This window comes from Bos indicus, chromosome 2, assembly GCF_029378745.1.
Source record: "Bos indicus isolate NIAB-ARS_2022 breed Sahiwal x Tharparkar chromosome 2, NIAB-ARS_B.indTharparkar_mat_pri_1.0, whole genome shotgun sequence".
Taxonomy (NCBI): Eukaryota; Metazoa; Chordata; class Mammalia; order Artiodactyla; family Bovidae; genus Bos; species Bos indicus.
In genome coordinates, this window is record NC_091761.1 from 115,447,180 (window position 1) to 115,473,613 (window position 26,434).

At 35.7% G+C, this 26,434-nt stretch overlaps 1 protein-coding gene across 13 annotated transcripts in view; it reads left to right on the top strand.

Moving 5' to 3' along the window:
• MFF (mitochondrial fission factor) overlaps positions 1 to 26,356 on the top strand; it is a 28,343-nt gene extending 1,987 nt beyond the window's left edge. Inside the window, exons 2-13 of one of the 13 annotated variants that reach the window (XM_019977815.2) lie at positions 1,295 to 1,406; positions 2,187 to 2,362; positions 3,301 to 3,521; positions 4,544 to 4,713; positions 9,413 to 9,501; positions 12,273 to 12,347; positions 13,169 to 13,246; positions 16,906 to 17,064; positions 20,708 to 20,740; positions 22,266 to 22,325; positions 25,231 to 25,315; positions 26,161 to 26,356. In XM_019977815.2, coding sequence (XP_019833374.2) covers positions 2,325 to 2,362; positions 3,301 to 3,521; positions 4,544 to 4,713; positions 9,413 to 9,501; positions 12,273 to 12,347; positions 13,169 to 13,246; positions 16,906 to 17,064; positions 20,708 to 20,740; positions 22,266 to 22,325; positions 25,231 to 25,315; positions 26,161 to 26,292 — 1,140 coding nt within the window. In that variant the 5' untranslated portion in view covers positions 1,295 to 1,406; positions 2,187 to 2,324 and the 3' untranslated portion in view covers positions 26,293 to 26,356. The remainder of the gene's footprint in view (positions 1 to 1,294; positions 1,407 to 2,186; positions 2,363 to 3,300; positions 3,522 to 4,543; positions 4,714 to 9,412; positions 9,502 to 12,272; positions 12,348 to 13,168; positions 13,247 to 16,905; positions 17,065 to 20,707; positions 20,741 to 22,265; positions 22,326 to 25,230; positions 25,316 to 26,160) is intronic. The other 12 variants (XM_019977826.2, XM_019977850.2, XM_019977834.2 and 9 more) reach the window with 12 other exon arrangements.
• Positions 26,357 to 26,434: the final 78 nt, after the last annotated feature.

Consider the following 26,434-nt stretch of genomic DNA (forward strand, 5'->3'; position numbering starts at 1 on the left):
GTGACTTGATTCTAGGTGGTTTGCGGGTGAGGGTTTTTTTTAAGAGTTACGTTTTACCTGTTTTTGTATGTGTACATTAAAGGATTTTGTCTCTTTAGTTATATCACAGAGACTCATGTAACCTAGTAGATTGTAAGTGACAAAACTGGAGTTAATGTCTTAACTCCAGATGAGAAGTTTATTTTCTTTTTTGCCAAAAGATACTACCAAAAATGTCATAGTCTAATGAGAGAGAGAGAGGGGAAAAAATGAGATTTTGATCAAATTTGCTTAAGCAGAAAAGCCAGTAATTAAAACAGTACAATGTTAAATCTTAGTAGGAAAGTTTAATCTACCTTGTAAGTAGCTAAGATTGGCTACAGGAGAATTTGGCTTTTTCTAGAAGTTGTCTTTTCAGTGTCCATCTTTGGTGATTTAAATCCATGATACTTTACAAACTCAGAAAGTCTTGTAAACAAAGATGTTGCTGTAGAATGAAATGTTGAGACCCATGTTATGTAGTAGTGGAAAGTTAATATGAAGGCTGAAATGTAGTGAATGGAGTGAAGAGAACAGCACATTTTGGGGAGATACTGTTCTAGCAATTTGCATCCCTTGTTTATTATTATAAAATTTCAGTTCATAATGTCTTAAGGCTGTACTCCTTTTGAAGTGTCTCTTTCAGTGTTATTTCCAAATACAAGCTTTTACTGTGCTTCAGGTACATGTAAGTATAAGAAGGCTATCTCATTTCTTATTTAGAATGATGCACAGAAATTGATAAGAGGTTACCTCTGGGGACCTGAGTTGTTATATAGCATGGGATCAGTGGGACACTTTATTGTTCTGTATGTTCTTGTGTACTTTGTACCGTGTGCATGTGTTACTGGTTCAAATTAAATACTGAATTAAAGTTATGAATGAAATTAAATACTGAATGAAAGTAGCTGGATGAAAATTTCGCCAGTGCATTTGTTTCTCCTTAATTTGTGTGTGTATATATACACTTACATATACACCTAAGTATTAAGATTCTGTTAAACATATGTATATTTTGTCAGCTAAGTTTTTCTAATTCAAATCAGAAACAGTAGTCTTTTATCTTGTATTAACTAGTGAATGGTTGTAGGGTTCTGTCTCCAGGCTTAAAATTGGTGGTAAGTTTGTTCATTTTTTCTTTATTTATTTTAGTGGTTTTTTTAATGTAAGGCTATGCATCTTTAGTGGCTTTCATCATGCAGAGGATTTCCAGCAATGAATCTCTGATGTCAGTATCATCTAGTTTTTCAGTCAGCTCCTGTTTTTTCTCCCCCAGGGACAAAAGTGGCTCTAAATCCAGCACGTGCATACTGAGGCAAGTTAATGGATTTAATATGAAGCACAGAAGCAGATAATGCCAAACAGCAAGCAGTAATTGGTACACATTTGTGAGTAAAAATTATCTCTTTTGGGTCTGTTGTGTTAGTCTTTAAACCATCTGCATGCCAGATCCTTAAAATTCACACGTTTTGGTAAAGAATAAAAGGTGCAAGTTAGCAGTCATAATTAACCAATTGTCAGGGTGTAGCCCCTTAACCAGCCTCTAAGATCTCTCCAAAGCATGTCAGTGACGTGGAGTTTGAGATGTGTGATATGTCTCTGACATGGAGTTTAGGAAATGTCCCCACTGTGACTTAAATTTATACTCCTTGATTTTTTTATTGTCTTTAATTTTTATTTACCTTGACTTAAGTATAATATCTTTCACTGAAAACTTAGTGTAATTTAGTTTTCAAAGTTATTTGCTTTTAAAGAAATCATTACTTATACATCAAATATTAAGTTACTGCAAATACATTTTTCTGCCTTTTACATTATCTTTGTGATTTCTTCATTTGTACTCAGTCTAAAAAAGAAAAGGATCCCCCCCTTCAGAATATAATACTTAAGAGGAATTTTGTGACAAAATGTTTTCTTCTAATCTGACTTCACATTTGTATATATGTTTGTTTAACTTTTCTTGACCCTGTTTGCAAAATCATAGTATAGTGAGTATGCTTAAAATGGCCCTTGTGATTTTTGAGGTAAAGAACTCTTTTTATGAGAGATTTGAACATTGGTTTTGGTTGAAATCCAAAAATAATTTTAAGTAGATATTTACTTTGATTCGTAGTTTTCATATGAAATGAATTGTTGAAATACTGATTTTTATTCTTTCTTTTTTACAGCTGGAAAAGCAGTGTCCGTGTTGTTATGTACACCTCCAAAAAAGTTCAGATCTGTAGGGGAATTGTTGTGTAAAGTAAACAACTCCAGGGTAGCAGTATTTTAATAGCTTTTATAGACGTGTATTTACTGTATTAAAAATGAGTAAAAGAACAAGCAATGACACATCACTAGGAAGGTCAGTGACATTTTATTCAGTTGAGCTGGTATTATAGGCTTGAGACATAGTGGCTTTAAAGCTGATTGCCCACAGGCTAATCATCTTTTACATCGTGATCAATATTTTTTTTATCTCGGGCAACTTCCTTTCTGCTGCTTTTCCTTGGAGCATGGATGCTTCTCTAATTTAGAAGATTTTGCAGTGCATATGTTTTGCCTTTCCCTTTGAAGGCATGTCATGTTTTTTTAAATATACATGCAAATGTATTCAGTACAAATGATGAATAGTGTGAACCTTTCACACTATGGTCCCTCAAAATGAATGCATACATTAAGGCTTTATTAATGTATATTCTTTATTTGATTTTCAAAATTTCATCTCAGTCATCAGGTATACATTCAGTAAGAGACGTTTTAATTTGTATTTTGTGAAACTCAGGGGGGTTGCTTCTTTTTTAGTAAATTGAGAATTAACATTATTTACCTTCTGAATCTGATTTTCATCATTAAAAAGTTTTATTTTTTCCATGCATGATAGCAGTTTCTAATTTCATTTTTATAAAGTCCTAGCAGCTTCCCTTCAAATAATTCACTAGGAAATTTCTATTTGAGTTTTATTTTCGGCGGTTTTTAGTTATAAGCAGCATGCCTATCTGTTTATGCAGTGAGGAGGAGGAGAGTGTATCTGTGTGCATATTCATGTTGTAGTTATACACAAATTTTAAAAATCTGCTCCTAAGTAATAAACTCAAGGTGCAACTTCAACTAAGTGGGAAGGTATTATGTTGAGAAAAGCGTTTTCTTCAGTCTTGCATTTTTCCTTTGTATGTGTTCAGTACTCACAAACGAGAAGTCTTCTTGTGCTCTTTCTAAAGGTATTGTCTTCTAACTTCACTGCATAGAGAAGACGAGCATTTTAGCACTCACTCACCCCGTCTGTAAATTTTTTGCCCGCAGAGTGAGTGGGGCGGCCTTTCCTTCTCCCACTGCTGCTGAGATGGCGGAAATTAGTCGAATTCAGTATGAAATGGAATACACCGAAGGTATTAGTCAGCGAATGAGGGTCCCAGAAAAATTAAAGGTAGCGCCACCAAATGCTGACCTGGAACAAGGATTTCAAGAAGGAGTTTCAAACGCTAGTGTGATTATGCAAGTTCCAGAGAGAATTGTGGTAGCAGGTATTTTATATTTGTTTATAAAGTTGTCTGATAAACCTTTATATTACATGTTTTTATGAAAACTTTTGGAACTTTTCAAAATATTTAGAAAAAGGATTGGGGCCCACTCCAGTATTGTTGCCTGGAAAATTCCGTGGACAGAGGACCCTGATGGGCTGTAGTCCATGGAGTTGCAAAGAGTTGGATACAACTAAGCGACTGAGCACACAGGAAAGGGGTTGAGAAATGCAACTTTACATTTTCTTCAAAAAGTTTATTAATTACCATAGTCTGAAATTTCAAATAGTATTTGTTAATAGTTCAAATAATTATTGAAGTATTATTTACGTACATAAAATGTGTGTAATTTTAAAGTGGATAGCCTGATGATTTTTGACAAAAGTATACTCCTATGTAACTCTACCACAGTCCAGATATAGAATGTTTCATTATCCCACCCTGAACAGTTTTTTATTCAGTTCTTACCCCTCAATTTCTGGCAACCATGATCTCCTTTTTATAACCAGAGATCAGATTTATCTTTCCCAGAATTTTGTATGAATAGAATGATAACACTATATTATATACTCTTGGGTCTGGCTTCTTTTGCTTAGTGTTAGGTTTTTGAGAGTCTTCAATATTATTGCTTATATTGATTGTTCTTCCATTTTATTTCTAATACTGTGGATATACCACAATTAGTTTATATATTCACTTGTTGGTGAATATTTGAGTTCCTTTTTTAGTGCTATTAAGAATAAAGCTGCTATGAAGACACGTGTTTTCATATCTCTTAGGAATGAGTTGCTAGATCACATTATATTATGAACAGCTGTCAAACTATTTTTGAAATTGGTTGTACCCTGCTATGTTCCCATCAGTGACATATGAGTGCTCCATTTGCTCCGCATCCTTGCCAGCACTTTGTATTGTTAGCCTTTTTAATTTTAGCTATTCCTGGTGGGTGTGTAGTGGCAAATACATTTGAATAAAACCAGTATCTTTTTAAAAACCTCCCTCCTCTTTATTGTTTTTACTCCTAGGAAATAATGAAGACATTCCATTTTCAAGACCAGCAGATCTTGACCTTATACAGTCAACTCCCTTTAAGCCTCTGGCTCTAAAAACACCACCTCGTGTGCTTACGCTGAGTGAAAGACCACTAGATTTTCTGGATTTAGAAAGACCTGCTCCAACTCCTCAAAATGAAGAAGTAAGTACTAGAGTTTTAACAGTATCTGAATTTGAAATAACATAGACAACAGCAAAAGTGAAAGAGGCATCTGCTGCTGCTGCTGCTGCTGAGTCACTTCAGTCGTGTCCGACTCTGCAATGCCATAGATGGCAGCCCACTAGGCCACTCTGTCCCTGAAATTCTTCAGGCAAGAGTACTGGAGTGGGTTGCCATTTCCTTCTCCAATGCACGAAAGTGAAAAGTGAAAGTGAAGTTGCTCAGTCATGCCCGACTCTTAGCGACCCCATAGACTGCAGCCTACCAGGCTCCTCTATCCATGGGATTTTTCCAGGCAAGAGTACCAGAGTGGGGTGCCATTGCCTTCTCCAGAAAGAGGCATCAAGAGCCTATAAATCATGTCATTAGCAATATGTAATAATATCCTTCTGCATGAACCATTGATTGCTATAAATTCTGGTTTATAAATACTCAAAATATGATACTGTGCTTTTTTTTTTATTTAAATATCATATTTCAGGAAAATGACAATTTTGTGGAAGGCATTAACATTCATTGGGTCTTGAAGGAAGAGCTTTTATGGGTAGGAGTCACTTTAAGCAATACAGAAAATTTGGGGAATTTTAGCATGGGAAAAAATTAACGCATCACTTTGTTATAAGAGCTGTCTGGCAGTTGGCGAAAGCTCTTTTTATCCCCTTGACACTACCTATTCTCTTGCTTGCTCCGAAGTTTCTACTGAGTTAGTTACCGTGTTATGTAAGGTTACTAGCCCTTTTGATCTCAGTATGGCAGTGTATGGACTTACTAAGATGTTAGTAGCGAAGTTCAGATTTTGCCTTTGCTGTTGATTTAGGGCCAGTCTTGTAAAACTCCTTTGCTGTGATTTCTGTAGTTGCCATTTTTTCATTAAAATTCCTAAATTCTTATGTTGTCATGATTCTAATAAAAGACAATATGCGAAGATAAGTTTTTATTGGTAATGAAACTGCCTTTGTCTTTCATCTTTCATATAGTCCTTCCTAAGAGGGTAAATCATGCACATAATCTACAGGAGTGCAGTTTCCCAGTACTAGGTATAGCCTTTTCCTAGGCTGGAAGTTTGTGCTGAGGTGACTCAGATAATACAGGTGCCAGTTTAGACATTCCACATATTTGCTTGATGAAAAGTACTGACTTTGAATCTTCACATGATGAAAAGGCACTGAGGTAAATGCAGCAGGACTATATTTAACAGACATCTTTTAAGCTTTTGGGTAAGACAGGACAGTGAGACACGCTTCCTTCACAGTGGTCTGAGTGAGGGAAGGACCTCTACGGCTGTGAATAGTACTGTCTTGGAATGAGGATTCTGCCAGAAGAGAAACCCTCCCTTTGATATTCATTTAGTTTTATTTGCCTTCCTAGCTTCATGATCCCACTGTTTTAGACACTGCTTGGTGTGGATAACCAGCCTGAAAACAAGCTGAGCATTGTCGTGAATGACTATTTTATATTAAAATAATATTTTATTTTAAAATAATAAATAAGTGGCACTTATGTTTTTGTAAATCACTCCCTTTTTTCTGAATGATAAAGGATGAGTGATAGAAAATTTTTTACCAAGATTTCCCTCAGTAGACCTAGATTCTAAGCCTGTGTGGGGTTTACTCCTGCAATAATTATGATATTTAGTCAAATGTGATAAATGTCCAAAGTGTATAGCACTGAAGCGAAAAACTGAGCCTGAGAATGTCTTAATTTTGAGGGCCTACTTTGCTGCTTACTAACCACATAACTTTCATCTAGTTGTTTAACTGTTCCAAAGCAAGGCTCATCTCTAAAATAAAGAAGAGAATAATGCCAAGTACATAAGATTATTGAGAGAATTCGGTGTAATAATATGTATAGTATGTTTAGCAATGGTTCTAATTGATGTTAAAAGATCAGTAGGTACAAATATCACTGTTATGAAAGTTAGCATCTTCTGGCAGAAAATATGGAAATAAGTGTCTTATCAACAGATGAATGGATAAAGAAAACGTGAGATACACACAGAGACACACACAAATACAGTGGAACACTACTCAACCATAAAACATGAAATTTTGCCATTTACAACAGCATGGATGGACTTGAAGGATATTACGCTAAACGAAATAAGTCAGAGAAGGACAAATACTATATGATATTACTTATACGTGGAATCTGAAACACGCAACAAGCGAGTGACCGTAACAGAAAAGAAGCAGACACAGATATGGAGAACCAACTAGCAGTTATTAGTGGAGGGGTCAGCATTAAGAATTGGGGAGTCGGGGGTACAAACTATTGGGTGTAAGACAGGCTACCAGGATGTGTTGTACAACATGGAATATAGGCGGCATTCTGTAATAACTATAAATAGAGTGTAACTTTTAAAAATTATATGAAATAAAACGGACCATTATAGGGGAAAATATTAAGGCATCTGAGCAGATTCTTGAGGGAGAGATAAGATCTGAATAAATCTGCAGAACCAGTAAACAAAGACCTCATGGACATTGATTTGTCCAAGATTAGTTTTTATATATAAATGCCTTCAAGTAATTTTGACTTTTGGTTTAACTGTAAAGAACTCTTGCAGTAGGCTCCAAGCCAACTCCTTTTCTGTTTGGTTTTTTTTTTTCTTTTGTTCAGATGGGTAAGTGGTTCATAATCATAACCAAATTTAAACCACACTTTGAAGTTATGCGCCGCTTAGTATGATTTTAAGTTTTGTTGGCATGAAATACAGGATTGTTTTCTGCTCTGATGGTGCTTATACCCTGGTGATCTATTCCCAGGTCTTTTTTAAGACCATTAATAGATACTGGGTTTGCATTTTTGAGAATGTTAATCTTCAAGTCTGTTGGTTCACATACCAGTTGTCATTTACAATAAAATCTATTTTTTTTTTAAACCATTAAGTTGCCAGAGGTATTTCCAGTAAAAAAAAAAAAATTTTTTTTTAAGCAGAAAAGTTCGTGATTACCATTGTTTCAGTTATCTTCTGTGTGTGTGTCTATTAGTCACTCAGTCCTGTCCGACTCTTTGTGACCCCCATGGACTGTAGCTTGCCAAGCTCCTCTGTCGATGGAATTCTCCAGGCAAAATACTGGAGTAGGTTGCCATTTTCTTCTCCAGGGGGATCTTCCCAAACCAAGGATTGAACCTGGGCTCCCGCATTCCAGGCAGACTCTTTACTGTCTAAGCCACCAGGGAAGCCCCAGTTATCTCCTGCTGCCCATTAAACCATCCTAAAGTTAGTGGCTTGAAATAGAAATTGCTTATTTTTTTCATGGATTTTGTCGGTGAGATGTTTGCATCAAGCATAGTGGGGAAAGCTTGTTTCTGTTGTATATTATCTGGGCCTAGGCTAGGAAGTCTCAAAGGCTCAGGATGACTCAACAGCTTGAGGCTGCAGTCATCGAAGGCTTACTCACTCATAGGTCAGTTGATAACTAGCTATTGTGTAGACCTCAGCCAGGATTACTGGCTGGTATAACCACACATAGCCTTTCTGTCTGGCCGCTTGGGTCTTGGTGCTGTTGTTCCAAACAATGAAAGGGGAAAAAAGCAGAAGCCTTAGTGTTGTTTCTAACTTAACCTCAGAAGTCACATTTATCATCTCTGTAGCAGTCACTAGCCCATCTAATTTCAAGGGAAGGAAACATAGATTCATCCTTTAATTCCATCTATTTAATGGAAAGAGACCAATAACATTTTGTAGGAAGAGCATGTAAGGTGGAAGATTGTAACTATTTCTAGAATTCTAAAACATTTAAGCATGTGAGATTTTTTTTAGTTTTCAAATTGCTACTGCTAAGTCGCTTCAGTCGTGTCCGACTCTGTGCGAACCCACAGACGGCAGCTCACCAGGCTCCCCCGTCCCTGGGATTCTCCAGGCAAGAACACCGGAGTGGGTTGCCATTTCCTTCTCCAATGCATGAAAGTGAAAAGTGAAAGTGAAGTCGCTCAGTCGTGTCCGACTCCCAGCAACCCCATGGACTGCAGCCTACCAGGCTCCTTCATCCATGGGATTTGCCAGGCAAGAATACTGGAGTGGGGTGCCATTGCCTTCTCCATTCAAATATCTAAACTAATCTGAATTTATTTTAACCTCAGAAGCCTTATTTGTAATATTTACAAATCTATCCCATTTCCTATAGTGTAAGTGCCTTTAAAAGCAGTTGTGAATTGTTCGTTAAGTAATGCAAGTATTGATGCTGGGAAAGATTGAGGGCAGGAGGAAAAGGGGATGACAGAGGATGAGATGGTTGGATGGCATCACCGACTCAATGGACATGAGTTTGGGTAAACTCTGGGGGTTGGTCATGGACAGAGAGGCCTGGCGTGCTGTGGTTCATGGGGTCGCAAAGAGTCAGATGGGACTGAACTGAACTGAATGTAAGTATATTGCATAATTATAATAAATAAAAATATTAATAATTGTACCAGGTAAGATTGAGACTTAAAAAAGCAACTAGAAGTCACTATTTTCATAAAGAAAATAAACATTCCCCAGTTTATCTGCATTATAGTAAGTAGAGGTTTTTTCCTTAACATGCCCTGCATATAATACACACACCGAGTAGCAATTCATGGTTGTGTTATTTTTTAATTTTGTGAGTAGCCTTAGATTAAGGTCCTTTTGATGCTAAGCAACTACTAGACTACTAAGAATATTTACCATTCCTTTCCCTTTCTTTGTGCCTAACAGATCCGTGCAGTTGGCAGGCTAAAAAGAGAACGCTCTATGAGTGAAAATGCTGTTCGCCAAAATGGACAGCTGGTCAAAACTGACTCCATGTGAGTAGAACCACTAAGCATTGTATCTCATTCATAGTTGTCTCTATACACTGCCTGTCCCATCCTTTTCTAAATGATTTACTTACTCTCAAATATTTAGAAAGAAAAAAAGGATGAAGTGTTATGTTTTATACCTAAGAACCTGAAGAAAAAAGTCATTTACTTGTAATAGTGTTTGCAGTTTATTATGTAATACATTTACATCAGTTTTATATTTTTGTAGTACTCTTTATAACCTTAAATTTGGGGAAAGAAAATAAAGCATAAACACTTTGTTAAGGAAACATCTTCATTTTCAGGTTACTTAATTTGTGATTAGATTGTAAAAGGACTAGCCACTCTGCTTCTAATGAGCCATGGTAAAGAATATAGCATAAGCAAATGGCATTTTTTTTTTTGCTTTCCAGGATTATTTTTTTAGCTCTCTTCCTACTGAGTCACAGAATTCTTAGACCCTTTTCTTTTTCTAAAAATTTAAGTACATTGTTTAAAGGACTATTTGTGTAAACCTTTCTTTCTCATTTGGTTACATTATCATACCCTGGTCTTAAAAACTACCCCTACCATTAGATGTTTTAAATTGGACAAGTCATTTTTGTTGTTTTATTAAAATTGATTGGTTTTTAAAATAAAATATCCCTTTAAAAACTGGTCAGAATTTTTTAAGTTTCAAAGCCATTGGTGATTTAAATTATATAAATTACTCTTTCTTCCTCATTAAATTTTCAACTTTCATACGCTCATTTATCATGAACCTGATTTGATGTCAGGCATCACGTTAATTTCTCTGGGAACGAATAAAGAATCAGGAGGTGATAATGTCCCTTACAGCTTGCAAACCTAGATAAAAAGCAAGACATTTAAATTTACATGGAAAATAGCATACAATACAATTATGCCATTTGTATTAAACCATATGAAGTTTTAACTTGGGCTTGACTAAAGAATATAGGGACACAGAAGGGACTTTGATGGGGATTGAGTCTCTTCTTTTTTTGCATTAGGTGCAAAGGAGAACTGTAACTGTTTTCATTTCTTGGAGAATCTTGAAATGCTTCCTCAAGTAGTTATAATTATTCTGAAGCATAATATAGGAAGATAGAAAGTTTGAAAGAATATATGTCTCCTTCAGGGAAGGCTTATCTGAAAGATTCAACCATTTTTAATAATGAAATTTTTTGCGATAATTGTATGTTTTCCTGCAGGTCCATGGCTAGCAGTGATCGCCAATCCATGGAATTCCTTTTTCTAGACTATGTTAAAATATGTTACACAAAGGTGAAAAGACTACCTAATTTATGGTGAAGGTAGCTTCTTGATATTTAGAACCCTCTCAGAATGATTAAACATAAACCTAAGGGCTTTTGTTATTTTCTATTTGTAATACTTTTTAGGGCACCAAAAGTTTCTAATTAACTTTCCTGTTATATAAAGATATTGCTTTTTATTTAGGTCCATGATTACTTTGAAATTTCCCATAATGAAATAAAAATAGGACTATTTTACTATAGCATCACTTTTTTCCCTCGAACAGTATATATTACTGATAGCTAAGTTCAGTTGACAAGAAAGGAAACTGCTCTGCTCTATAATATATAAAAACCAGCCTTGTGAAGCATGAGTTAGAGTAAATGACTAGTTCATAGATATTTTTGCAGTTACCAGTGATGAAAGTTCCTCAGAAAAGATGAACAAAGTTAGCTAATATTTGAATTATTTGTTTCTTTAAGTCCCTTGAAAGGCATTTTCTACCCCAGTTCCCAGGCCACGAACCAGTACTTGTCCGTGGCCTGTTAGGAACCAGGCCACACAGCAGTAAGTGAGCAAGCCTGCAAAGCTTCTTCTGTATTTACAGCCACTCCCCGTCAGTCACATTACAGCCTGAGCTCCACCTGCTGTCAGATCAGTGATGACGTTAGATTCTCATGGGAGCACAAACACTAACTCTAGCGTCAGGCAGAATGTCCTGAGATTGCCACAAACAGAAATAAAGTGCACAGTAAATGTGATGTGCTTGCATCATCCTGAAACATCCCACCTCTGCCCCTCTGTCTGTGGAAAAAGTGTTCCATGAAGCCAATCTTTGGTGCCAAAAAGGTTGGGGTCTGCTATTCTAGATGTTTAATAAAACAGAATCTCATGTTTTACTTTTTGGTTGTAAAAATAGCATGAATATTTAACTATACAGTTTTTTGCAATAGAATGCTTACCTTCCTTAACCATACTTTTTGTTTTGGTAGTTATGTATGTTACCATGGTAAGATACTTAACCGTCTTTTTGTTGATAGTGTGACCTTGCCCTTTCTTCTGCTGCTGTTATTAATTTTATTATTTATAATTGTATTCATCTTTAAGAATCTACGTTTGATAAACTTTCAAATTTTTATATAATGAGCAAATTATGTATTTAATGCTGGTAATACGGTAAGGAAGAAACCACTAACATGGGTCAGCTGTATTTTACCTCTACCAAAGTAATTATTGGACTCTTCCTGTCTTTACCTACTTCAGCCTTTTCTCTGTGATGTGATCTGATTATGTGTCATTGTGCATGAACGTTTGCCTGCCTCCACCTTATTTTATTCCTTGGATTTAGGAATAGAAGTCCATAGGAGTATAAGAGCAGGAGCGCTGGCCTTGTTCTCTCCCTTACTTTCAAAGAGATAATAGGGCTTATTATTGACATGAAAATGATCAGCAGATTCGTATTTAGCTTTTTTCTTTGTGTTATAAAAGCTGAATATGTAAAAGAAGCATAATTATTATTTAAGGTGGCACAGATCAGATTCTGCCCCAAGAAATAAAATTTCAAGGTTCCAGGCACCGATTTCTACACCGGAGTACACGTAAGATTTTATCTGTCTGCTCTGCTTTTCACAATTAGGAGTTGTTTTAATTTTGCAGGCTTATGTGACACTAATACTTCACCAGGTAATTGGCATGTACTGCCCTAATTCTCTTACTGTTTGGCTTTTAAGTACCTCTGTTTGAGGATTTCTCAAGCTGTTATCAAACACTTTATTAAAAAAAAAAAAAGCTAGATCAACTAAGGAAGTTATGTATGATTTGCAGTATAATGGTGAAGGTAGAATGGAATAATTCATACCAAAAATCCTTTCTAGTTCCTTTATTTTGCTTTGGTTGGCATATGAGTTCTCTGTGGATTCAGTTCAACCAGATTCAGTGGTTTTAATCTTTAAAAAATTTTAACACACTATCTTTTCTTGTTTATTTTCACTCAGAAGGCGAAAAGGAGTCTTAAGTATAACGAGTCATTTAAGTTTTTTCTTTTAATTCCATATATTAAAATTAAGCTTTGGAATAATATTTTGAGATCATTAAACCCACTCTTTCTGTGTGTGTGATACAGCACGGGATGGGAATGAGTGGCCTCTTATGGGGAGGGGGCACTTTGGCATGTGGTATGAGATTCAATAGCCAGTTTAGTTCTCAAGGACCAGAAACCGTTCTGACAACCAGTGATTTCTCTATTAATTCTGATTCTCTTATTATACTTCTAAGAACTAGTAAATTACCTTAGTGGCAAGAAATTAAACCTTTATCTGTATTTAAAATTTCAAGAGAAATGGTGCAAAATTTGTGATTCAGTGAAAATTTTTTCTTCCCTTTCTGACTGTTTTACCTTTACTGTATTTTTGGAATATAGTAAACTGGAGCCTCACCAAAGAGATTATCCTCGCAGTTTGAGAAACACTATTCCTATGAAAACCCGTGGAAAAAAGAGGTGTTTTGCTTTGGACTTACATTATAATAAAAGTTATGCCAAGTCACTTTTCATTTAAATTTGAGTTCTAACATTGGCTTGTGTTGTTTATTCAACACTCGCATAGTAAGAAGTTCATATAGGCATGAGAGAGAGCTATTACTAATGAAATAATATGACAAACATAAGTACATTCTTCAAAATTTCCTTACTTTTATAAAAGAAAAAGGTAAAGCTGAGATTTTGCCATTTTGTAACATTACTAGGATGAATTTGTCATCAACATGCATTTTTATTAAATCACTAATACTATAACATTTGCTTGAATAATCTCAGTGCCTTTGCAATATGTTTACTTATTTTTCACAGGAATTCATGTGTCAAAAAAAAAAAAACCAAAGTCACTCCACTTTGGGTGGGTGGGCAGAGATGAAACTCAGCTCTGAAAGCACTGTTTCCTGTCATGGTTAATACCCCCAGTGCCGGGCATCCCAGGTAGCATCAGGCCTATCACTAACACGGGGCTTATTCTTTTTTTGTTCTTAGATTTGTTTATTTTTAAAGAGACTCGCAAGACTGCTTAAAGCTTTGAAAAGAAAGAATTACTAGACTCTTTCTTCTAATTCGTGTAGCTATGGTCGTCTTATGATTTAATCATTCAGTTCATCTGTAGATAGAAATAGATTAACCATTAAGGGCATTTAATCTGTACATATACTGCCCAAACTGGGCATCAGTGTATGAAATACTTGCTACTCTGATTTTGCTGTTTATGAAACGTTGTTTATGAAAAGTTAAGTTTCTTAACTAATCTTTGAAACTTTTGAGAAAAAGTTTTCTTTTGGAAACAACCTGAAATCCAAATATGTTTTTGATGTTAACCTTTGATGAAATATCTTTACTAGCATTAATGAGGAGAAGGCAATGGCACCCTACTCCAGTACTCTTACCTGGAAAATCCCATGGACAGAGGAGCCTGGTGGGCTGCAGTCCATGGTGTCACTAAGAGTCAGACATGACTGAGCGACTTCACTTTCACTTTTCACTTTCATGCATTGGGGAAGGAAATGGCGATCCACTCCGGTGTTCTTGCCTGGAGAATCCCAGGGATGGCGGAGCCTGGTGGGCTGCCGTCTGTGGGTTCACAGAGTCGGACACGACTGAAGCGACTTAGCAGCAGCAGCAGCATTAATTAAGACTTAATTTTAATTTTATCTTTCTACATTAGTATGTTTCTTATTAAGTTACCATTGAGGACTGTGTATGGTTTTTTCCCACTTACTACCATATTCTAATTTTATGATCGTAGAATCTTAAAATTGAAGGTGATCTTACAGACTTTTTAAAACTCAGTCTTCTGTGCATTCCAGCTGAAGAATGCTTTGCAGTTAATCTGAAAATAATTTATGCTTGATGACCTGATTTCTCATGTATGGACAGGAAACACTTGTACTTTTAGAATTTAAATAAACAATTCCTATTGCTTATTTCTGACAAAGTGAGTTTACTCCAAGGAAGCCTTCTTTCCTTTTGAATTCTGATGGGCAAAAATCCATCAAAGTTTTTTCATGGATTTGGATTCAGTTTGTTGGCATTTTTGCTCTAATATTATAATTCTAAGTAGAGATCATTATAGACTTTATATAACCCACTCCAGTACTCTTGTCTGGAGAATCCCAGGGACAGAGGAGCCTAGTGGGCTGCCATCTATGGTGTCGCACAGAGTCGGACACGATTGAAGCGACGTAGCAGCAGCAGCATAGACTTTATATAGGTAGCTCATTTATATACTATTTCAAATTGGTATATGCAGTGTTCAGTTTAAGCCCCAGAATATGAAGACAAAAGCTTCAATTATGTCAGTAGATATTGTCTTGAATAGTCTTTTAAAACTTGGTTAAGTCAGTTTAGCTAGGTATGATGGTGTTGCTGTTAAGAACAGTGTCAGATGGGTGCCTGTTTATGTTGATGAAGAACTGGCCATTTTATTCCTGCCTCTGGTCACACTTTTCTAACATGAATTGAGTCTGTTTTCTTAGAAGGAGCAAAAATGTCAGGTATTCTCTATGCTGCCTGAAGAGAATGTTGAGTACAAGCCTAGTACCTAGACTTTGAGTCCCAGATATACTGTTTCTTTTACTCTTTTTGGATAGCCAGTTGGGGTTCTGCTGAGTACCATGGATCAGTTGATATTTATTGTTGTTGATAAGCTATATGTATTCCAGAAGATTCCTAGTCTGTGGACAGATGTTTCAGGTGACCATCCATGAGTCTGCATCTGAAAACTTACATTTATCTTGACACCATGAGGCCTCATTCATATGGTGAATCAGCCCTGACAGATTTTCTCAGTATGCCAATATTTGGCTTAAATCTCTCTTTAAGTAGTCTTTAGAAAACATGGTTTTCATGTATTTTGTACTTTTTGCTTTGGATCATCAAGACATTGAAAGTTATTCACAAAATTGTGGAGAAGATTTTGTTTTTAATTTTCTGGGACTCTGGGAATGATATTAGATGATAGTTACCCTTTAAAAAATTATCCTACTCATTTCTTGGTTCCCAAAAATATTAAGTAAGAAAAGCTTACATGGATCAAAGTACAATCTTTTATCTTTCAATTGTTCACTATCTTCTCTACCTTCACTCTTTTGTATATAATATGCAAGGATGAGGCTTAGTCTAAGGTGTTCTTGCCCTGACACTGAGAAAAATTATTGAGCCCACATCCCATAGTTCTCTTACTGTAACAAAACATCTTATTGTAACAAATTGGATGCCAAGTCCTTAGATCAGTTAAATACCTCATATTGCTGATCATGCTCTAAAATTAGTTCTCTGAAAATAAGAGTCCAGATTAGAACTGTAAAATCTCTTCATTGAAACGTGCTTAGCTTTTAGGACAAACTGTAAGTGGAACCAAAGACATTGTAAGTCTCAACTCACACATAAAAGAATGACCAAGATTATTGTCACTGAGAAACCAAAAAATGATCATGTAACCTACATCTGGATAATTTAAGAAGTATCCTTGCCTTTTCAGTGTATTCACAGAATTGTTCATTTAGCCAGGGAACGTATGCTTTAATTGGGTAATCAAAATGCTTTTTGTTAGCTTTCTGAAACTTTGGTTCATCTTTAAATTTACTCGTCATAAACTAATTGCTTCATTGTCTTTGTGAAGTATTTGAAATTGGCGTTTTCACGGAATCCCTTTCGTTTTATGCATGTAAACTTTGCCTGACACCTGTATCCTGAAATTCCCTATCTTAACTCTTCTGATCATCTGTAAGCTGCAGTGCCATGTGGTTTGTTAGAGGCTCGGGTTTACACTAAGAACGCTGTTTCTCCAGAGCTGGAGGTTGCAGATGCTCTGCCGTAGTTCTCCTCCCTCTTAAAGTTGTCCTTTCACATTCAGTCTGTTTAATTTGATGCTTAAAGCTACACAGTTACAGATGCTTCATGGTAGCTGGGTTTTAAAAAAACCACAGAAACAATTTAACATGTTTATTAACTTATTTGGCCTGACTCTTTTGGGGGAAAATGAAGGGTGGGGGAAATGGGCAAGAAAACTAAGCTAATTTTTAAAATATGGGTGTTTTGGGAAAATGTTGAGCTGGGGTTTTACAAAAATCTGACTTGAGTGTTTTTCTCTTCGTTTGCTGTGCTTGTGTGAACAGCGTGACACCGTCGCCACCGCAGGTTCGGGTTTGCCCTCCCCGTATGTTACCTGAAGACGGAGCTAATCTTTCCTCTGCTCGTGGCATTTTGTCGCTTATCCAGTCTTCCACTCGTAGGGCTTACCAGCAGATCTTGGATGTGCTGGATGAAAATCGCAGGTGATTGGCCATCACTGACTCTTGTCAACTTTTCTGCATTATTTTTTGGCTCCTTATTAGTGGACTGTGGTGTCTTCCTTTTGTGTTTGCACCTTTGTCTCCTTCTCAGATGCAATGATTTAAAGAGCTTGCTTTGCTTTCTTTTAATTTGAAATTATTGTCCAAAATTCACATTTCAGAAGATTCTGTTAGCTTCTCTTCAGTCGAGGTATGGCGGGAGGGGTGGGATACAGTTAATAACTATTTATACACGGGAAATACAGATTTTTTTTTCCCCCAAGACCTTGCTGAGCTGTTCTAAGTACTTGATTCCATTTTGGGTATGCTGAGGGGTACTTTGGATCCAGTGTGGGATGTTGGGCTGAATTGTACTCATTTTTGTTAGTAAGTCTTGAATCATTTATGATACTAATGTGGTTGGATTAGTAAGCAAATCTGAGAAGATGAAGTCAGTGTAGCTGCCAGGGCTTTTTTTTTTTATTTTTCCTTTCCTCTTCACTAGAGATTTCTAAGCCTGTGCTAAAAATCCCAGGTGCTGTTGTCTTTTTATTAATAATACTGATTGTTCTCAGTATGGATGGCGTGTCTCACTTTTGAATGTCTCCAGGTAAAATCACTAGTAGTATACCTAGAATTGTTCATTCAAATGAATTTTTTGCCATTATTTCAAATACCTTTTTCTCCTTGCTTCATTAGTAGATAGTGTTTTAAAAAGATGAAATTTGAGAGCTTTTTGGCAGAATGTGAGGAAAGTACAGTCAATTTCACTTCAACTCTAAACGTTTTATGTAATAATAACTCTGTTGAGTCAGTGCTTGAATTTGCATAATCATTTTATTAGGCTGTTAACTTTGCTTCTTGAAGAATTCCCAATAAATTAAGCAGGGCTTTCCAGTAAACCTTTCTTACCTTTGGAACTGACATGTCTCGTGACTTGCTCTGAACCAGCCTTTGCTTATTACCTGCTCTTGAGCCTCACACAAGCCCCAGGTGTTTCACCATCCTTGATGAACACCCGTCGTTCCGCTGGACTAGGCTTCCTGACCCTTGCCAGAGTTCCCATACGTGTGGGCCCAGGGACTTAAAGCCGTGCTAGAAAGAGCGTAACAGAGAAAGCTCATGGCAGGGGCAAAATTGCATCTATGTGTACATGTATTCATGTATAGGTGTGGGTGTATATATATACATATTATGAATATATATATGTGTGTATATATATCCCTCCCTGAGGGTTTAGAGTCCCTCTTACACTCTTTAAAGCTTCAAGGACTATATTAGATTATAAGAAGCATCATGGTTTAGAACAAAAAGCTTGGATTAAAGGGATCGGATTTATTCTTGGTCCACCATACTGAGTAATTAGCCACATGCTGACCTTGGACAAATTGCCTAGCTTCTCTGGGCCTTGTTTTCTTCATCTGTTAAAACTAATATTACCTAGTTTTCTGGATTCTTGTGAGGACTCTTCTTTCCTCCCCTGTCTTTATTTTAAGATATAAAGATGGCCTCAAATTTTTTGTTTAGTGTCATGAGAGATACTTAAAAAGATATTGAATATAAAGTACCTGGCACTTGACTAGTATTTCCAAATGCCTGTTTTCTTCTCCCTCCCTAACATAGATTTATTCTTTACCAGGTATCCTCTTTAACTTTTTAATTGTAATAGGTCCTTAGAAGAGGCTAGATTATTAGGTCAAATTCTATTATATCAAATGCTATTACAGTGAAAATATATGAATGGGAAAGATGTTTTATAAATCCTATATAGATGACAAAGATCCGTCCCCCTGCATACACACAGCTCAGTGCAGTATATGGAAAAATAGTTGGATTTTTTTTTAATCCATAATGGAACAGTTTTGCCTTAAATTCAAAAGTATAAAATAAGGAATTTTATTAATTGTAAAATTTGCTTTATATTCTTTTATTTATGAAAAATTATCAAGCTTTAAGTGATTTTTTTAATTGAAATAAATTGATAATTTTAAAATTCCCTTTTCTGAGAAGGAAGTATTTTTCTTATTCACTTAAGTGAGATTTTTAAAAAATTCATAAAGTAGTTGTGGTAATAATTCTTTGCTCCTGTATGTATACATTGGAACCTGGAAGAGTGGATTATCATTAGTATTATTGGTTGCTTTCAACTTGAAAGGTTTTTTTTTCCCCCAATGTATTTACTAATCTAAGTGTTATGCAAGATTTAATCAGAGTTGTAGATGTCGAATTAGTTTTTATTTCTACTAGGAGAACGGTCTAGCTTGACTTATCAGATACAAGAAATAGGAATGTGAAATTTGGATAATGTTCTACTTGCATGACTATTAAATAATATTGCATATAAAGTTTGAAGTGCTTTTATGTTTCTTGCTCTGTACATCTTTTCTTTCTTTCTTATTTTTTATTCCTGGCTGTTATGCTAATGCAGTGTCTTATCTTTGGTCTTAAGCCATAGCATTAGATACATTTAATAAAGTTAGAACTGTTTGACAGAAAGAATGAAAAAAACCTTTCTGCCTGTTTTATTATCATAAAATAATGCATTTTTGCAGTTGCTTGGCATAAGAACTATTTTTAGTTTATACTCTGAGGGTCACTGTTAAAAGGTTTGTGTATTTTGTTTTTGTTTTCTCGTCTTGAGAACTTATATGACCCAAAACCAAGTTCAACGTGAAAACAAAGTTAAATTCTAGGTATACATTAGAAAAGTTTACTTACATAGGTCAGTGCTGTGCATTTGGAAAACTGAGGTAGAAGAAAAAAAATTTACCAAAACATCTGAAATAGCAAGTACCAGGTGTGTTCTTTGGATTTAAAAATGCTGTTTAGTCCTTGCTAGTTAGGAAATGCTCACATCTCCTGACACCTTCTAGAGCTCTGTATCTCACTCTCCAATAATACAAAATATTAATGTTTAAAAAAAGGAACTTAGTACCTCTGAAAGAACACTATTTAAGTACTCAGATTAGTCATGCTAAGCATGCTTAAGTTTTATACTTGAGGGACTTCCCTGACAGTCCAGTAATTAAGACTCCACTCTTCACTTACAGCTGCTGGGGACATAGGTTCGAGCCCTGGTCAAGGAACTAATATCCCACATATTGCTCAAGCACAGTCCAAAAAAAGAAGGGGCTTGATTATTTCTGGGTTTGATTCAATAGAAAAGCCAATCTGTAAATAACTTATATTTTTTGCAAGTATTCATGTAAATGCATTACTTGGAAAACCCAGAAATGCAGAGTTGCAGTTGAGACAGTATCTGTTATTTATAATTTATCTTTTTAAAAAAATACATGTAATTGCCGGTACATCTACCTTGCTTACTTACTGTAGCAGTTTCCATGTTTTTTTTTTTTTTTTTTTAGCAAATAACATTCTACTAAGACCATTTATTTACTTAAAAATGTTGATATACAAGTTAATCCTGGAAGAGTCTTGAATCTCATTCCCTTTTACCACTTTAATTACAAAACATATTTTCAAACCTAAAAAGATTTTTTAATATATTAAATCTTATTTTCAAACTTAAAATGATTCTTTAATGTATTAAGTCATATTTACAGTAGAAAGTGGTACTTGAATAAAGTTTCTAACTTTGCCAAACACCTGTCTAATTTACTTTTATATTATATGTGTCAATTGCCAGTGTGAGAAGACAAAATGAAATACGTTGTGAAAGGTAAAGACTGTATTATTTTCTGGCTCTGCATTATAAAAGGGAAATCTCTGCAGTGGAATATGTTGGATGTGGCAGATCCTTTTGAGCATATGCTTGAATTTTTTAAAAAAGCTTTAGGTAGCACACAGCAGTGGCTTCACTTTTAACCTTTCTCACATTACTGTGATACAGGATTGGAAAGTAATTTTTCCTGATGTCACAGAACAAATGAATTAGTAGGATGGGGTGAGTTAAAAAACCTGCCTCAAGCATTATGATTTCTTACCGTTCTTTAGCCAACAAAGAAAAGTCTAATATCTGACTCAAAAGTCCCTTTCCCTCTAGGTTCTATAAATTTCTTTAAGCACCAGTAGTGCCTTTAGGAAACATACAACGTAAGCATTAAGATTTTCTCTTATAAACTGATTTGACATAAAATAGTGGTCTATATTGTAACAAAAATTCTATAGCTGTGCCAACTTACAGAAAAAAAAGTAGTAGCATTTGGTGTTAAATGTTTCCTCTAAGAATTGTGTTGATACTTAAATTCAATACTTAAATTCAGGTAGAACCTGATCAGCCTGTAGAGAATGAGACATTCAAAATAAAATAATAATTCTTCAAATCCTTAATGTGGCTTTTGCACCCCAACCTCCTTTCTCTGGTTATAAGTATTGCTGATTACTTTTGGGGGAGTTGACCAGTGACCACATAGAGCCTTTGTTTCCTAATTTAAAAAGTAAAATTTATTGAAAAGGTTACCTCTTACCGGTAGAGAACTAATTGTCCTCTAGAATCAAAGTGTGTACTCAGTGAAAATCCCCACAGTTTTCCAGTGCGCCTTAGTCTTCGTCTCCAGCAGCCCTGTATGTCACTCCTGGTTGCCTCTCGGGATCAGACGCACACATTCAGTTGCACTTCCTATGATGTGCTGTATTATGCCTCAGGACCTGTCCCCAACCTCCTCAGCTCCAGAACTGAGCTCCAGTTTTGCTCTTGGGAGCTGAGCGTTTGCGTGAGACCCGGCTGTATTAAGATACGAGGCACTAAGCAAAATTAATGAGGTGGAGGCAAGGAATTGTGGGACGTGGGAGTCACTTCAGATTTTTAGCTTTCGAGATAGCTATTGATACCAGATGAGTAGCCATTACCATGCAGGTGCTACTAACCAGTTCTGGACATGGTTCTAAAGTTGCTGATGTTTTTTTTTTTCCAACTCAAAGAGAGGAGTTACACGTTTGGAACAGAATTAGTAGGATGTCAAGTATGAGCACCAAAAAATTATTTCATGTGTTGGTGCTATTTTGTTACGAAAATAAGAGGTTCCCTTTGTTTTCTAACTCATTGTAAAATGCTCAATTCATGAAAGTCATAACATGGAGGATAGCGAGACGAAGATACGTAAAGTATTTGAAATATATTATATTGTATTGAAACATACAATATAATCCTATTTGACATTTATTTGTCTTATTTTTGCTTTTATTTTATTACTCTCTGTTTCCTGATTCTGTCTTGTGCCTTCTCCTGCAAAAACCTGCCTTAGACCTGTGTTGCGTGGTGGGTCTGCTGCCGCCACTTCTAATCCTCATCATGACAACGTCAGGTAAACTCTGAGACTTTGTAATTACCAGGGTGAACAGTTGGTTGAATGTGTTTTATTTTGCCGGATGTAATGCATGCAGTAGCCATGTCTTTAGATTATAGCTTTAACTTCTAGAGTTTTCTCTAGGTGGACCCCCTGCTTTTCTCTAAAAACAGTCTAATCATTTGTGACATTTGGCCAAGAGAGTATAAAGAAAAAGTTATAATACATTACCATGTGAACATCTAAGACAGTGTATTTAAGCACAGTTTTAATGGACGATCATACTAGTACACAGAAAAAAAGAATCTTAAACCTTGCTTTATGCGCATTATGTTAATTGTTGCCTGAGGTTCTGTCTAGCATTTCCTTTTTAGTTGTTAATTGTCTATAGTGTCACTTCGTCACTTTCACTGTATAGATAAACTTGTCTATAAAGCATCATTTTAAATTGGGGCAATTAGGATTGACAGCCTGAGAAGTTAAATGTTTAGAAAGAGAATTTAGTTTTTAAGCATTTTTGTCATCTGTTGATGAAGCTTTTCTCTCTTATTTTGTCGCTTTCACTTTGAGTTATGCTTAGCCTAAAGTAGGTGTTTCTTCCTGTCGTGCACAAGGACAGATAGAATGGCACATACTAATACTTAAGGTTCTCAAGTACCCAAAATCTCATTTCCCAAGTTGTACGGTTAGAAAAAAAATGGTTGGTACAATAATGATACCATTACTTTAATTTTTTCAGAGCCAATTTCATTTTAAGCAACATCTGCAGCAGTTGATTTCAAACTGGCAGCATTATTTCAATGATAAGAGGAAGCAAGTTGGCACCGTTCATCTTCAGGCAGAAGAGGGAAACATGGGTTTCTCATTAATACTAAATTCTGATTGGAAAATTGAAAAATATGTCCTTAGGAGTCCCATTCCACTCAACTGACTAGTTTATTTTTACATTATTAACAAGTTTTTCCTTGTATATTTCTCATAAATTTGTGATCCTTTTATTTTTCTGTTATTTTCAGCCAGTGATCTGACTTAGAATTTCTTACAGATATTTTAGGTCTGATAAATACATGTTTTGGTTAAAACACACATGTTTTAAGTTGAATTATACAGGTAGAGTCTTTTTCATATCCTTAGATTTCTTAGCAAATGAAGATTTCCTTTACAGATATTTAAAATTATAGTTAGTTCAGAATGTAAGTTGTGGGGAGTTCCTTTCAGTTACAGTTCATTTCTCTGCATTCAGTCTGGGTCCGTTTACCTTTGAAGCAGTTGCTTCTGTTGTTTGATTTTTCCCCCCAATTATTTATTCTCATATATGACCTCACAGAAATAGAAAACTTTTATTTTGAGGATAAAGTGTAGAGAAGAGGAATCTTCAACCTTTATTTTTTTCCACTAACCGTTTAATAATTCTGCTTAATGTTAAGAGGAATTCAGATGTTTGTAAACCCATAGTTCTAGCACCTACTGACTGAGTAGCTTACTTCTCTACCCAATGCAGTTATCCTCAGTATTCCAGTGTATTTGCTCTATTCTCATGACGCAAAGGGCAGATCACCTACTGACTTGGTAGCTTACTTCTCTACCTGATGCAGTTACTGTCAATATTCCAGTGTATTTGCTCTATTCCCCCATAAAGGAAAGGGCAGATTAGGAGAAAGCAAGTTAACTTAGCCATAAAAGGAGTATTTAGAGATCATTCTAGGTTATCTGAAGTCAGTACACACCAAGTGTCATTGAAACCGCAACCTATATAATTCTAACTGGTGTTCAGAATGATGGCACTGCAGGATTATAAAATAAAAAATTGTTACACATTATTTATTAAAGTATTTTTGAATTATTTTCAGTAGCATTTATAACAAAAGGATTTTCTAAATAGACTTGTCTTTAACATGTCTGAATGAAAAATATAATTCTCTTCATACTCCTTTGTACCCCTTTGTATGGTAATGTGCTTTTTGTTATGGGGACTTGCTTAAAGTATTAAAAACATGATGTATGTGCCAACTCTAGATTACATAGGAGTAACTTTTAAATCTGATTTATTTATAATCTCATTCAGAAAAGTTAATGAGCCATTTTATTGAAATAGCCATACAGAATTAAACAGACTGTACATGTGTGAAGTGAATTATCAGGTATGTAAATTGTATCTTAAAATATATTTTAAAAGTGGAAGTCGAGGCAAAGAGGAATAATAGCATTTGTATGTTTCTCAGTAGTTGATTGTCACTTATTTAAAAATCATTGCCCCTTTAGAAGTAACTGCATTTGAACAAGAAGAACTTTTTAATGTTTTCTCGAGAGTTTGTCTTAGCGGCCTTCCAGCATTATTTTATACACAGCTCCTTAATTACGGTACTGAAATTCTGGATCTGAATGTAGTGGCAAAGTGTGTTCAGGTTATTTTAGAACTGCTTCTCTGGAGATACAGGAGAGATTAGATAATTGGAAATAAGTGAAGAGTAGAAATGGCAAGAGGGGAAGTAGAAGAGAAGAGATGGAGAAATAAAAACTGATCAGTCTTAGGCTTTTAGCTGGAGTGTGTTTACTTTGTGTTCCCTGCCAGTGAGTCTCAGCAGGGACTTCTGAGCAGAGTGACAGCTCTCGGATCTTTTCAACCAGGTATCCTTTTTTAACACTGCCAGTCTCTCTGAGTTGAATTGTCTACTTATTTACGTCCTTAGTCAGGGTTTCTTCTCTTTCTCTGACCTTCAAGACACTTTCCCAGGATTGTAGATAGTTGTTCCCTTAAGCTCTTCTCTTTATTAATACCCGTTCAGATTGATAAATGTTTTAATAATTTGTACTGTTAAATACCAGTCTTTATAACAGTCCTCTGAACATTACATAATATGTTATGTGACTTGCAAGGTACTTTTAGTTCTGTTCTAATATTGAATCGTGTTTTATTTCTCAGGTATGGCATTTCAAATATAGATGCAATGATTGAAGGAACTTCAGAAGACATGACAGTTGTAGATGCAGCTTCATTAAGACGACAGGTATTTACTGTACCAAACAGCATGTGACCCTAAATTCCATTCATGTTACATGTAAAGTGGTAGTTCCTAACATTTTATCCATTTTATCAGTTTTCTCTCCATTGTAACCCATGAATTAAAATACTTTCTCTGTCAAACTTTATTAAACTGTAATTGATATTCCCATTTTGATTAAAGATATATTAAATCATGGTTTACAGGTTTTCATCATCATAAAACAGTATTACCAAAATGGATTGATGTAATTCTAGCCAGCAACACGAGGTATTAACATTTTAAGCAAATCTATACAGCTGTATATTGCTCTGAAGCTGGGATAACCCTTCAGAGTTGGAGCAAGGAACCTGGGCCTTTAACGCCATCACAAACCAGTTGTGGGATGCACACTGTCTTCATAAGGGAGCGTGAACTTGGCAAGACAGTTGTTCGGCCCAGGGCTGCTCATAGTAAGGACCAACAGCCAGGAACAGTGCTGTTGACCAGTGACACTCCTGGCAGGTGGAGAATTAGCATTTTAGTCCTGAAGGCCTGGGTGGCAGATCACAGGGCCCACTCCAGTAGGTTAATACATGGGGCCCTCTGAGTAACTTAGAGAAAGCATAAAGCAGTTAAAGCGGGTTAAATAGGAAAAACTTGAAGCTGAGTGACAGAAGCTCTTAAGAGAATTTAATGAATTTAAGCTGTCGTGGATAACATTTTTTTCCCTATGTACAACTTTCTTTTTTGGCGCCGAATAAAACTTCTCATGTTTGTAATAATTCTTTTGAGAAATTAAACTACTTAATAAGAATCTGAATGAATCATGCATTAAAGCTTCTATTCATTTTTTGATGTTTTTCACTCAGATAATCAAACTAAATAGACGTCTACAACTTCTGGAAGAGGAGAACAAAGAACGGGCTAAAAGAGAAATGGTCATGTATTCAATTACTGTAGCATTCTGGCTGCTTAATAGCTGGCTCTGGTTTCGCCGCTAGAGGTAACCTCAGCTCTCAGAAATATTGTCTCAACAGCTGGAAATATAAAGAATTTGCAAACTTCTTTGTTTTCTGTCTTTGCATTGTATGCCGTTTCACAGTCCACGCCCTGAAAATGTATTTCTCCCAGAAAGGAGGGGGA